Below are 13,898 nucleotides of genomic sequence, written 5' to 3' on the forward strand. Positions count from 1 at the left end.
TAAGCCATTCTCACCCCACCCCCTCCCACTGTGAAATTACTGGATGTGAAGCCTAGCAAAATAGGAGCTACCCACTAAATCCCAGGTATTCTTACAGACTTAATGTGCATTTTCATATCTAACCTTCATAATTTGTAAGGCAGATTACTTTTATCTCTGTTAACAGATGAGAAAACTGCCATGACCTTATTAAGGTCATACAGCTGCAACTTAAGCAGTGAAATTGCAGATCCTCGCCCCTTGCGTGCCACTACTTCCTCCACTGACAGAAAAGTTAATCATAAAAATCCTAGCTTTTTAGCTATACATTATTCCTTCATATAATTTCCCAAATTTCATAGATTGTGTAAACTGAAGCCTAGTAAGTTAAGTGACTTCTCTTAAAGAATAGTGTTTTGCCTTGGGCAAGATCACTTTCCCATCTGTATTTATCTGGAAATTGAATAATTTTCAATCCGATTCTTAGATTACATACTTTCAGGAAAGAATTCTAAGGTTCCTGTTTTGAGTTGGCAATGTGATATAGTGAAATAAAAAAGACCTAAAATGCTGTTTCAGCTGCCTCATACATTGTTTTAAATGAATAGAGACAAAATACCTCTCATTTTACAAATGAGGCATTATCTCTGTATTATACAGACATGTAATATAAGTGATAGGGAATTTCCAAACCTTTATAAAATTATTTAACATTTATTAAATCCTTTATAACAGCAACTGTGGATAACAAGGTCCCTACCTATGAAGAGCAAGAAACTATTCAGACACATTATTAAACTAATAGTATAGATGTACTTTAAAAAAATCATTTTAAATTCCACATTTAATAATCTAGAGCTAGGTGGTATAATAATGTTTATTCAAGACTGTAGTATGTAAAACATTTACAAATAGTCCCATGGAGGACTTACAGATATTTTAAATTTAGGATGTGGCTTTGACATTGACAGTGCATAAGGAGAAAGGTATATCAATTATATATTGGCAACTTAATGTGAAAGAGAATTTTACTTTAGCAAATACTTTACATTAAGGAAAATGTCCTTAAACATATTTCATTTTAGTATACTTAGGGGAAAAAATAGTGATTCCTTTTATATAGTTCTCAAGGATTAAGTAAAATTTACTCCAAAGCTCATGGTTACGAAAGACATGGTAAAGAATGGTTTCAAAATACTTTTGTTTTCAATTAAATTCCCCCAAATTGATTTTCTTTAACATGATATAGTCTTTATTCCACTTGATAACAGTTTTCATGTTGAGCAATATATATTTGTCCTCTTTAAGCATTTAAAACAATTAGGACACATAGGCAATATTCTTGCCTGGAGAATCCTGTGGCTGGAGGAGCCTGATGGGCTGCTGTCCATGGAGTAGCACAGAGCTGGACACGACTGAGGTGACTGCATGCATGTGTGCACTGGAGAAGGCAATGGCGACCCACTCCAGTGTTCTTGCCTGGAGAATCCCAGGGACGGGGGAGCCTGGTGGGGTGCTGTCTATGGGGTCACACACAGTTGGACACGACTGAAGTGACTTAGCAGCAGCAGGCATTATCTGAAGTTTCATACTAATACAGAAGTCAGTTTATACACCTTCATCTTATGAATAGTGAATAAAATTACATTCTTGTAATGAGAAAAAGTACTTTTACAGCAATGAAGTAGCCCTCCCTCTTTACCATTACTTTAATTCCATCATACAGAAGGCAAAGGAAACAATTCCAATACTTCAGTATTGGCTAAGAAAGTATGTATGGACACACCCCACACACACATCTACATAGGTATATGTGCATTTAATCAATACAACTGGAGAAATCACAACCATGAAAAAATGTGATAAAAGCAATAAATGAAAAATACTAAGTGAACAAAAATTAGCATAAGCTATAGGGGATTTTAGAGAAGGGAAAGGACCATGGATAAGGAAAGAGACTTCAAGGTGAATGTGAGATTTGTTCTGAACCTTAAAGGACAAAGGGCTTCCCTGGTGGCTCAGCTGGTAAAGAATCCACCTGCAATGTGGGAGACCTGGGTTCAATCCCTGGGTTGCGAAGATTCCCTGGAGAAGGAAACAGCTACCCACTTCAGTATACTAGCCTGGAGAAAAAGAGTCAGACAAGACTAGGTGACTTTCACTTTCTAAAGGACAAATATAATTGTGATAAGCTGGGAGATGAAACTAGGATGTTACAGCTTCAAAACTGAAGATTTTAAAGACATGCTGACCAAAGCACTTTAGTTAAAAAAAAAAAAGGGGGGGGGGACCATAGTGGAAGGGGGAATAGATTAATCTATGGAGGGAACCTTGTATGCCTTTAAATTTGAACTCAATTCTAGAATTACCATTTTAAACAAAATGGTATGATCAAAGCAGTCCCTTAAGGACAAAAGGCATGTATGCAGGCAATAACAGACAAGGAAGACTGAAAGCAGTAAGTCATAATCAAAATGGTTTACAAGTGACAGATTTAATACACTTTTGTTTATACAACTAGCATACAAAGGACAGGGAAGAATGCCAAAAACTCTCAGCCTATCCCAGGTATGACTCATTTAACAATGTGGTTTTTGTAAATCCATTAATATCTAGAGAGATTTTGATCTTCGGATTCTCAGCAATTTAGGGCCTATACTTACTGGTAAGCTTCAGCTTCCTTTCTGTTCAGTTCAGTTCTGTCACGCAGTCATGTCCGACCCTTTGCAACCTCATAGACAGCATGCAGCACGCCAGGCTTCCCTGTCCATCATTAGCTCCTGGAGCCAACTCAAAGTCATATTCTTTGAGTTGGTGATGCCATCCAACCACCTCATCCTGTCATCCCCTTCTCCCACCTTCAATCTTTCCCAGCCTCAGGATCTGTTCCAATGAGTCAGCTCTTCACATCAGGTGGTCAAAGTATTAGAGTTTCAGCTTTAGCATCAGTCCTTCCAATGAATATTCAGGACTGATCTTTTAGGATGGACTGGCTGGATCTCCTTGCAGTCCAAGGGACTCTCAAGAGTCTTCTCCAACACCACAGTTCAAAAGCACCAATTCTTCGGCGGTCAGCTTTCTTCACAGTCCAACTCTCACATCCATACATGACTACTGAAAAACCATAGCTTTCACTAGACAGAGCTTTGTTGGCAAAGTAATGTCTCTGCTTTTTAATATGCTATCTAGGTTGGTCGTACTTTTCTTCCAAGGAGCAAGCATCTTTTAATTTCATGGCTGCAGTCACCATCTGCAGTGATTTTGGAGCCCAAAAAAATAAAGTCAGTCATTGTTTCCCCATCTATTTGCCAGGAAGTGATGGGACCAGATGCCATGATCTTAGTTTTCTGAATGTTGAGTTTTAAGCCAACTTTTTCACTCTCCTCTTTTACTTTCATCAAGAGGCTCTTTAGTTCTTCACTTTCTGCCAAACAGCTTCCTTATCAAACAGCTAAGATATATAAAGCAGTATGGTGTGAATAGTGTACCTAGCTTCTTTAAGATACCCCAGGACTAAAGGTGAATCTATATCCCCTGGCACTGACTCTCAAGTTTCTTATTGAGCCTAACAATTACCAGGGAACCATATTTAAAAGTGGAAATTTCTAATCCTCAGGTTAGACCTACAGAATCCACATTTTTTAAGATGTATCCCAGGTAATTTCTTGAGTCCTTCTTAGACAAGTGATTTAAAGAAGGTCCCTAGCTTTGGTATCATTATCTATAAAATAGGTACAATATCACTATCTTACAAAGGTTTAAGAATTAAATGATATAATTTGTATTATTAAGTATCTAATACCTATTATTAAGTATCTGGGCTTCCCAGATGGTGCTAGTGGTAAGAACCCACCTGCCAATGCAGGAGACGTGAGAGACTCGGGTTCAATCCCTGGGTGGGGAAGATCCCCTGGAGGAGGGAATGGCAATCCACTCCAGTATTCTTGCCTGGAAAATCCCATGGACAGAGGAGCCTGGTGGGCTACAGTCCATAGGGTCACCAGAAGTCGGATATGACTGAAGCAACTTAACATGCACACGTATGAAGTATTTAGGAATGGCCCTGGCAATTTGTAGATGCTAGTATGATAGCTGCACCCTCTCCTTAACATGTTAATTTTGAGCTTACCAGTACTGGGTTTCTTAAGACTAGAGAACAGTTTCCTTGTAGACCTGCAGAGTCCTTATTTGTTCTATTAACTAATAAAAGAATATGCCACCTGAGGAGAAGCTTTTCTCTTCCACTTTCTTTTCCACTGCTAATAGAGTAATTTCTATGTGTTTTTCTTCTGTCTTTTCTCACATACATACACACACATGCCTGGCCTTCAAACTTGGATCAAACAAGCAACACAAAAGAAAATAAGCCAAAATGAGTCATGAAAGATGAACTATTAAGCCCATCTACTTCCAGAACTCTCTCCTTCAACTTTTCTCCTCTTCTAGCCAGTTTCTTGGCAAATGGACAAAGCTGTGATGGTTAAGAGCTGGCATTAAACACAGGGGTGCTGTAGGTGCTATAACCCTTCCAGCATGTACTTAACCTCCTGGTTCACAGAGGGTAATGGAGATGGCTGGATGGCATCACTGACTCGATGGACCTGAGTCTGAGTGAACTCCAGGAGTTGGTGACGGACAGAGAGGCCTGGTGTGCTGCGATTCATGGGGTCGCAAAGAGTCGGACACGACTGAGCAACTGAACTGAACTGAATGGCATGTATTCACCTGAATGCTAAAGACAAGCCTTTCTCTTGGCTGTGAGGCCTGACTAAATCAGGCAGGAATCTGTACAAGAGACCTCACCTCTGACTCCCATTTAGAGTCCAGAAAGCCCACTCCTGCAGCCATATATCCTACACCTTTGGCCTTTTAGTTCTGAGAGTTCTTGTTGGTTTATTACAGAAGGAAAATAGGGTCAAACCCTAGCTTCATCACTGACTTAGCTATGTAACAACGAACAAGTTATTTAACCCCAAATTCAGTATTTTCAAGTTAATTTGAAGCTGTTCTATAGGCAGTTGGGGAACTAATGGTTTTTGAGGAGGAAAGTAACAATACAAATTAGCTCCCCCCAAAATAGTGCCCCTCCAAAAAACATACAGACTAATTTTTTATTTTTTTCTGTTAAAATAAAAAACTAGAGTTAAATTCTCAAAGTCTAAATTAGACTAAACATAAAACTGCTATACAACCCACTGAATGGATTTATAGTTATTGTCCCTCAAAAATATCTAGTCATCTTCCACTTTTTTCTTTTTCCTAAATTCATTCTACCCTACTCTTCACTATCATCACAGGCACTGTATTCTATCAAACATCATTTTTCAGGACCAACCTACTTGAATAATTATTAAGCCTCTTTAGAGCTTTCCCAAATTTAAACTTTGTCATTTGGACTGTACATTTACTCTCCTCACTTAATAGAAGTTATTTCCCTAAAAAGAAAAATCAGTATATCTAATAGCTATTAAGTAAACCACTTGATAAAATTACATCAAAACTACTCATTTTTATGTTAATTAACTGAATTAGGACATAATAAATTAGCTTACTAGTTTGTCATTTACTTCATGCTTACAATATTACTCTGGCTTCCTGGGTAGCTCAAATGATAAAAAATCTCAAGATTAGTCAAGAAACCAAAATGGCTTCACATTATTTGATATTTGCTTTCCAATACTTCACAGTTCAACCCCCTATCCATACAAAGCAAGAAAATCCAAACATACTCTCCTTACCTAAAAACAGTAGAAAAGGCTAACAGGCATTATTTAAGACTTTTTTAGACCTTGAAAAACAGTTACACTTCCCATGTGTATTTAAACTGCAAATTAGTTTTTATTTTGTGACACTGCTTCAACTTAAGTGCATCATAGTTAAACTGACTGGGCTACTGCTTCATCTTGTCGAGTCAGATGGAGATACTTTTGCATCAAGGCTCTTACTCAAGATTTCCTCTTCTGCAAAATTGATTTTAAAAAGAGAAAAAAAGGATAAACATTATAAACAAAAAGTATGTCAAATTCCACGTAATAGCAAACTTTAGTCTTTAGAAAAAGTTCACAGGCAAATACATAACTGTGATAAAATTACCATTATTCTCACTGACATACCTCTTTGCCAGAGGTACATCTCTCCTAGAATACTTTTTAACACACCAAGTATTTAATTATGGGCAAATCAGAATGATTTATAATCTGTATTACCAGATGTATATCTGTTCTAGCATGCTTTAAAGAGCAGTTTTTGTTTTGTTGAAGTACAGGTGATTTACAATATTGTATTAGATTTAGGTGGACAAAGTGATTTATATATTTCTTACTACCTATATTATATTGATTTTATATTTTTATAACATATTATACATATTTCATACTATATTACATATTTTTCCATTATTTTCCATTATAGGTTATTGTAAGATTGAATACAGTTCCAAGAGCAATTGTTTTTAACTCTTTATGATCAGCCAAACTTATCTGCCATCCAGCTTCAATAATTATTAATACTAATTGTTACAAGTTGAACTGTGTCCCTTCCAAAATAAGTTCTAACTTCTGTACCTCATGTTGAAGTACATGTTCTGTACCTGATGTTGAAGTTCTAACCCCTGTACCTCAGAATATGGCTTTATTTGGAAATAGGGTCACTGCAGACATATTCAGTTAAGAGTAGGATGGGAGCACAATGGGCTGTTAGTCTACACGATGAGTATCCTTATAAGAAGGTACATAGAACACAGGGGAGAATGCCATGTACAAGTGGAGGCGGAGATGAACGACACTGCCACAAGCTAAAGAACACCTGGGAACATCAGAAGCTAGAAAAGTCAAGTATCATTCTCTGTGATTTCAGAGGGAACATGGTCATGCCAACACCATGAGCCTGAGTACTACCCTGCAAAACTTGTTTCCTCCAGAGACAAAAAAATTTCTGTTGTCTTAAGCCACCAAGTTTGTGGTACTTTGTTATGGCAGCCCTAGGAAAGTAGTACACTGACCCATCTTGTTACCACACCCCCATCAAATTACCTCAAAGCAAATCATAGATACTGTAAGTTTTGAGATATTTCTCATCATGTTTAGAACCATCTTCCATTAGTGAAGATTCTGACAAGATCTATTTTCAGTAGTTTGTATTACAAAAGCGACAGGTTCCAGGATTTTGGCTTTGTTTTCCACCCCTGTCCCATACCAGTTGTAAGCCATATACATCATCTCATCACAAGAGATTCTGACAGTACCCATAAAAATGATGGGTTCACTTTTCTCATCCTGACTGAAGGAATAAGGAATATATTCTGTCACATTAACAAGATTGCGTAATGTTCACTGAATACTATTTTTACGAGAAGCTGAAAGAAGACTTTCAGCAGGTCAATATGCCACATCTAGTTAAATCTTACCTGTTAAATCAGGTAGAAGTTCTCCAAGGTTACATGGTATTGTGGTCTTCAATCTTTCTTCCACTGGAGAAAACTTAATTAGTGGTGAAAGAGACCGTTTTCTTTCACCAAGGGACATGCGTGAAGATGGTTTTGTACAGTCAATGTTCAAATCATGAATGCCCAAAAAATTAAGCATATCATCAGTCTGCATCTTTTGGGGAGTAAGGCTCAATTCTGGTTTGTGTCTTTCAAGTATTTCAGGATTAGAGAGGTAAATTTCTTCCCTTCGCTCAGACAGAGATTTCTTCAGCGCCTCATATCCACTGCAAGTAGCCTGTAAATTGAAGTCTGATTCTGGAGTAGTCTGTTTTTCTCCCACAACATCTGTGAAAACGCCACTGTGCATAGGACTATTTGGTTCCAGTTTAAAAGTGGCCTCTGTACTACTGGGGCTAATAAGACTTATGTGACCAACTTCTGGAAGAGTTTCATGTAATATGCCAAAATCACCATCTTTAAAACTAGAACTAATTCCACTTGATACCTGAAAACAGTTCCATAATGTACTGTTATACATGGAAAAGTCTTCGTAAGAAGCTTTTGACTGGTCTGATATTTTAATATTATCTTCTTCACTGCTACCTAACACATTTCTTCTATTGCCTACAGCAGGGGAAAATGTCTCTATTTGGCTAGTTTCTAAAAGTTTGTTCTGTAAAGTTGTACAGTCCAAATCTTGCATACAAATTATGTCCTTATTTAACAAATCTGATGGATTTTGTGTTGCTGGTTCACCTATGCAAGTGGTCACCACGGGTTTCTGAGGCACACACTTGAGGCAATCTGAAACAACTTTCTCTTCAGGCAGATGAGAATGACTAGAATCGGACACAGTGGCTGCTGACAAGAAACTGGCCATGCTAAACTCTTTTTGATTATGCACCACAGGTAAGGATTCTGGCAATTCTTCTCTATGTTCAGTATCCACTTGAATTGGTTCTGTACTTCCATTATCTTCTATATCAACAGCTTTTCTCCATGAGCTCCGAATTTCACTTACTAATTAGATGAAGAGGGAAATAACACAAGTTGCTAATAAATTCCCAAACAGAACATGCATTTAAACATTTCATTTCTAGTGCTCAAGATAAAGCTGCTGACTCAGTATATGTTCATAGGTATGCCAGCTGAATGACAAGGCTCCACAATATACCAAAGCCCAACAACATCAAAGAAACCCATCGCCAAACAATCACACAATAAAGAGAAGCTGTTCCTGAAATACGCATATACTTTCACACAGCACATACAAATTACATGTGTTTAAAAGATATTTTCTTGTCCATCCAGGCCGGGGTTCAGCAAACTTTTTCTATAAAGGGCCAAATAGTAATACATCAGGTTTTGCACACCATCTTGTCTGTGGCAACTGTTCAGTTCTGTCACTGTTGTGTGTGTGAAAGCAGCCATAAAAGATATGCTGAGAAATGAACAAAGAAAGAAAGAAAGTGAAGTCGCTCAGTCGTGTCCGACTCTTTGCAACCCCATGGACTGTAGCCTACCAGGCTCCTCTGTCCATGGGATTCTCCAGGCAAGAATACTGGAGTGGGTTGCCATTTCCTTCTCCAGGGGATCTTCCCAACCCAGGGATCAAACCTGGGTCTCCTGCATTGCAAGCAGATGCTTTAACCTCTGAGCCACCAGGGAAGCCCGACAAATGAATAAGGTTGTGTTCAAAACAACTTTATTTATAAAAACATACAGTGGGCCGATGTGGTTCTCAAGATGTAGTTTGCCAAACACCAACCTATACAGTGGCTAGGTTCAACCTGAACTGAATCCATTTAACTTTCAATATGTCATTTCTAGTAGTATAATGGAAATTACACTTACTCACTCATCCAGGATGATGTGCCTACATGAGGACAAGAATATCAGAACTTTGCCTACACGATACTGGAGAGTCTGACTAGCTTGGGAGCAATAGATGAGATCTCTGTACACAAAGTTTTTGGCTGATGCTGCTGGTTGTTGACTAGAAGAATATAGCCTCCATACTCTGTAAGTGGGCTTCCCAGGTGGCTCAGTGGTAAAGAATCTGCCTGCCAATGCAGGAGACATGGGTTTGATCCCCGGTTAAGGAGATCCCCTGGAGAAGGAAATGGCAACCTACTACAGTATCCTTGCTTGGGAGATCCCATGGACAGAGGAGCCTAGCAGGCAACAGTCCATGGGGTAACACAAAAGAGTCAGACAACACTTAGCAACTAAACAACAACTCTATAAATGTTAATCACAAATCAGATGTGGAGGCAGAGGATTTTTTTTTTAAGTAATCAACTAAAATATTTTCCAGGAAAAAGCCAAGTAAAACAACAAAAATAAAACTGTATAGTTATCAGGGCAAAATAATACTGCTCAAGGACTGCCATATAAGTGACAGTGCTCACAGTATTTCAATAAAAGTCCCCCACATCAAAACAAATATAGCCAATGCCACTAAACTGAAAGACACAGAAAACAACTTTAAAGTGAATTTCAGAAGATCTGTCAGACCATGGTTCTAACAGTAGTATGTCTAAGAAAGAAAAGTGACCAAAAGCATTATTAACTTACTCAAGTTTTCTGGAGTTCGGGGAATTTGACTCCTTGTTAAGAACGGGTTAGAAATTAGAGAGTCAATTAGTTCTTCCAATTTTACTTCTTTTCCTTCAGAGAGCTGTGGTGAATTAGATAAAACTGCCCCCGCAACCTAAAACAGAAAAGAAAAAGTAAATCAAAAATATAAAGTCCACTGGTAGACTACAACAAAAGCCATAATGACAGCAACATGCTCAAAAATAAGCTCAGCAATGTAGCTCCCAGACACTTCACACAGACTATATAAGCACAGTCCTGTAAAGTGAACTCAAACCCCAAACCCACTTCCTCCCTGCTTATCTTAAATGGATATCCTGTTACATAGAGAAAAAGATAAATCTTTATACCTGCAAAGATTTAGACACAGATAGTTCTGACTGCAGTGATCTGAGCTATCTGCCACACTTAATGAGCTTCACAATTCCATATCTGCTAAAATGACCAGTTCTAGGACTTCCCTGGTGGCTCAGACGGTAAAAGCATCTGCCTACAATGTGAGAGACCCAGGTTCGATCCCTGGGTTGGGAAGATCCTCTGGAGAAGGAAATGGCAGCCCACTCCAGTATTCTTGCCTGGAAAATCCCATGGACAGAGGAGCCTGGCAGGCTGCAGTCCATGGGGTCGCAGAGAGTCAGACACGACTGAGCGACTTCACAAAAAAAAAAAAAGCATACATGGTTCTTCTTAAAGTCCACTGAACAGTGGCACCTCTATTAATAGAGTACATTATGGTGACAACATACTTCTTTCTCAGTAACCTCACCATCAGACATAAATTAATGAACAAAACATAGGAATATATTTTTAAAATAGAGAAATGTGTACAATATGAAAATAGCACTCTATACTAAATTTTAATAAAACCAGAAAACAAAAATAAGCAAGTTAAAATCTCTGTGCCCTGAGATTCCTAAAAAAGAAACTGCCTACAACCATAATCAACTGACTCCAGTTCACCCTCCTCCATGAAAAGAGATGGCTTCTTAGAATTCTAACACTAAATATTCCTTGTCATAAACACCACTCTTGTTGTTGTTTAGTCACTAAGTCGTGTCTGATTCATTTGCAACACCACGGACTGTATGCAACCCCACCAGGCTCCTCTATCCATGGGATTTCCCAAGCAAGAATACTGGAGTGGGTTGTCATTTTCTTCTTCAGAGGATCTTCCCAATCCAGAGATTGAACCCGAGTCTCCTGCATCAGCAGGCAGGTTCTTTACCACTGAGACACCAGGGAAGCCCTGTCATAAACACTATTAGAATTAATTTCACTTTTCAGAGCTTTATGAGATGTTAGGACTCTCCTCTTCCCTCCCTTCTCATACCACTGCTACTATCAATTCTTTTAGCCAAAAAACGTGCCTTTCCTCCCATATCAGGAAAGAAAAAAAGAATGACTAACCATCTTTTCTTTAGTACAGAGTCAATCAGCTAATACAGAGAAACAACAAAATTTTAGAGATTTAAAAATACTTAGAGACCATGAAACAATGAATGAATCAATATGCACTAAACCAAAATTTTCTTTCAGTTGCTCAGGAACGTAAAACAGCTGATATACTGTCCCGCTGTTTATCCAAATTCAAACAATGGGAACTATGTAATAAAAATAACATTAAAGAATAGCCTAGCCATTTAATTTATGTAAAGTGAGTTCTAATACTCAGCATTAGTAGTATTATATGGTCACTTATCAGTGAAAAGTAGAAAAGTATTAAGGAACAGAGCTGGTTAAGAAAACCAAGATCATAAACAATCACGCATTTTCACTTCTGAAATATTTAAAAAGCAGGACAAAACTTTCACTTAGTGATAATACATATTGTATAGCCTTTGTTCTAAAATTCAAAAACAGAGGAAGCTCAGCTAAGGAACAGATAAGAGTATTTTAATAAAGTATAATCATTGGGTATTATCTATCTAACAATTTATATAATGATTAATTCAAAACATATTATACATGTATTATTTTTACACTCTTGGATAGTTATAGAATGGTACATGGGTTCTAAACTATGGATGTAATCTTAACTAAGTTTACTTCATTATATCTTTCCTACTTTAGGGGAGGACAAACTTTGCTTTTGTCACATAACAATCTGTGACCTCCTTTCCAAAAATACCCCTAGTTAATCAATAATTAACTATACTTCACTTACAACCCCAATACCATCGAGAAAATAACATATCAGTATACTTATTACAATCTTTTTCTAACCTCTTCTACCAGATGATCTTGCTCTTTCTGGAATGGATTGCTTTTTTTAGCTGGCAGAGACCCTCCACATGCACTACTATCTGTATTCTTTGCAATATTTGATGATGAAGAGTCTTCCACTTTAAATTCTGGTGTTTTCTTAGGAACTGTTTCATTTTCCTCTCTAAGAGTTATCAACTTCGTGTCCTGAAAAAGATAGATGTGTAATGTTAAAAACTTAATAATGGTACCTGATCTTTATTAGAGGTTCTAGAGTTATCATGAACCTATAAAAAGTTGTTAACATTACTATAAAAACTATGTTCACTGACGCAATTTTAAAATTCCAGTATTTCCATTTAGAAGTAGTAAAAAATGTATAAATAGGAATGGTATATAACGTTCACAAACAGGGAAGTATGAAAACAGAAATTTAATTTGAGATATAAACAAAAGTAAAGAATATTTTATCATAAATAACTATGGCCAGAATTAATTTTAAATTGTTTTAAAACGTACCTTTTCAAGTAATGTAACAATGTCTCCACCTAATGGTGGAACCGGCTGTAACAGGAAAGAAGCAGGGCTAAAAGGAAAAATATTATTAAATCCAAGTTATGAATAAGAAACAATTCCATTCACTTGATATATCTGAATATTCTAAAGAAACTGTCTGCCCCGTATCTGTCCGTTACGATTTCTCTCAATTCGTCCCGGTCATCAAAAGGCAGTGTATTATTCTAGGGAGGCATAGTGACAATTAGAGCAGTACTTCAGCCCAATTTGTGTATCAGCCTCCCAAATTTGAACACTTTCCTTACCCACTATGTATTTTAAGTCAACAGCATTTTTTACACAGGTTAGATGACTTGATGAACACTCAGAAACTTGAGTACAGGGTAAAAACAAATTCAGTTAACTAGAATCACATTATTGACAGAAGATCCCATGGAAAAGGAAATGGCAACCCACTCCAGTACTCTTGCCTGGAAAATTCCATGGACTGAGCAGCCTGACAGGCTACAGTGCATGGGGTTGCAGAGTCCAACAAGTTACTTCACTTTCACTTTCTTTCAGGCTTCAGATAACAGAAGCATTGTAGCAGAAACTGTAAGCTTCTTTGGATATTTCAGGTCCAAAAGCAATTTCTCTTATGCTGAATTTTCTATGGCAAATATATTATAGCAAAGTCATAAAACTTTAATTTGTGACATTCTACACTTGTGCGCATGCTAAGTTGCTTCAGTTGGATCCAACTCTTTGTGATCCCGAGCCCACCAGGCTCGGGATTCTCCAGGCAAGAATACTGGAGTGGGTTGCCATGCCCTCCTCCAGGGGATCTTACAACCCAGGGATAGAACCAGCATCTCTTATGTCTCCTGCATTGGCAGGTGAGTTCTTTACCACCGACCACTTAGGAAGTCCTATTCTACACATTTTGACTTGTCTCAGGTCAGAGAAGGAAACAGCAACCCACTCCTGTATTCTTGCCTGGAGAATCACATGGACAGAGGAACCTGACAGGTCATGGCCTACAGGGCTGCAAAGAGTCCGACACAACTGAAGCGACTAAGCACGCAAGCACGCATTCTACACATAGTGTTCCTTAATCTCTTAGATTCTCTTGCCCCTTTTGGTAAACATGAAAACCTTATGCATCTTTTTACTATAATTACAAAAGAGGGTATTAAAT

General features: G+C 37.8%; 1 protein-coding gene and 1 non-coding gene across 2 annotated transcripts in view; both read right to left on the bottom strand.

The window, feature by feature from the left end:
- Positions 1–838: 838 nt before the first annotated feature.
- HAUS6 (HAUS augmin like complex subunit 6) overlaps positions 839–13,898 on the bottom strand; it is a 43,871-nt gene continuing 30,811 nt past the window's right edge. The window contains exons 13-17 of the mRNA XM_012126676.5: positions 12,725–12,791; positions 12,227–12,412; positions 9,983–10,118; positions 7,385–8,425; positions 839–5,939 (exon numbers count right to left, since the gene is read on the bottom strand). Of these exons, the coding sequence (XP_011982066.2) occupies positions 5,878–5,939; positions 7,385–8,425; positions 9,983–10,118; positions 12,227–12,412; positions 12,725–12,791 (1,492 nt within the window). The 3' untranslated portion in view covers positions 839–5,877. The remainder of the gene's footprint in view (positions 5,940–7,384; positions 8,426–9,982; positions 10,119–12,226; positions 12,413–12,724; positions 12,792–13,898) is intronic.
- Positions 12,873–13,006, bottom strand: LOC114113391 (small Cajal body-specific RNA 8). Its single transcript, XR_003588428.1, has one exon. It is a non-coding gene; the product is annotated as a small Cajal body-specific RNA 8 (non-coding RNA).

Source organism: Ovis aries, chromosome 2 (assembly GCF_016772045.2).
Source record: "Ovis aries strain OAR_USU_Benz2616 breed Rambouillet chromosome 2, ARS-UI_Ramb_v3.0, whole genome shotgun sequence".
In the NCBI taxonomy this organism is placed as follows: Eukaryota; Metazoa; Chordata; class Mammalia; order Artiodactyla; family Bovidae; genus Ovis; species Ovis aries.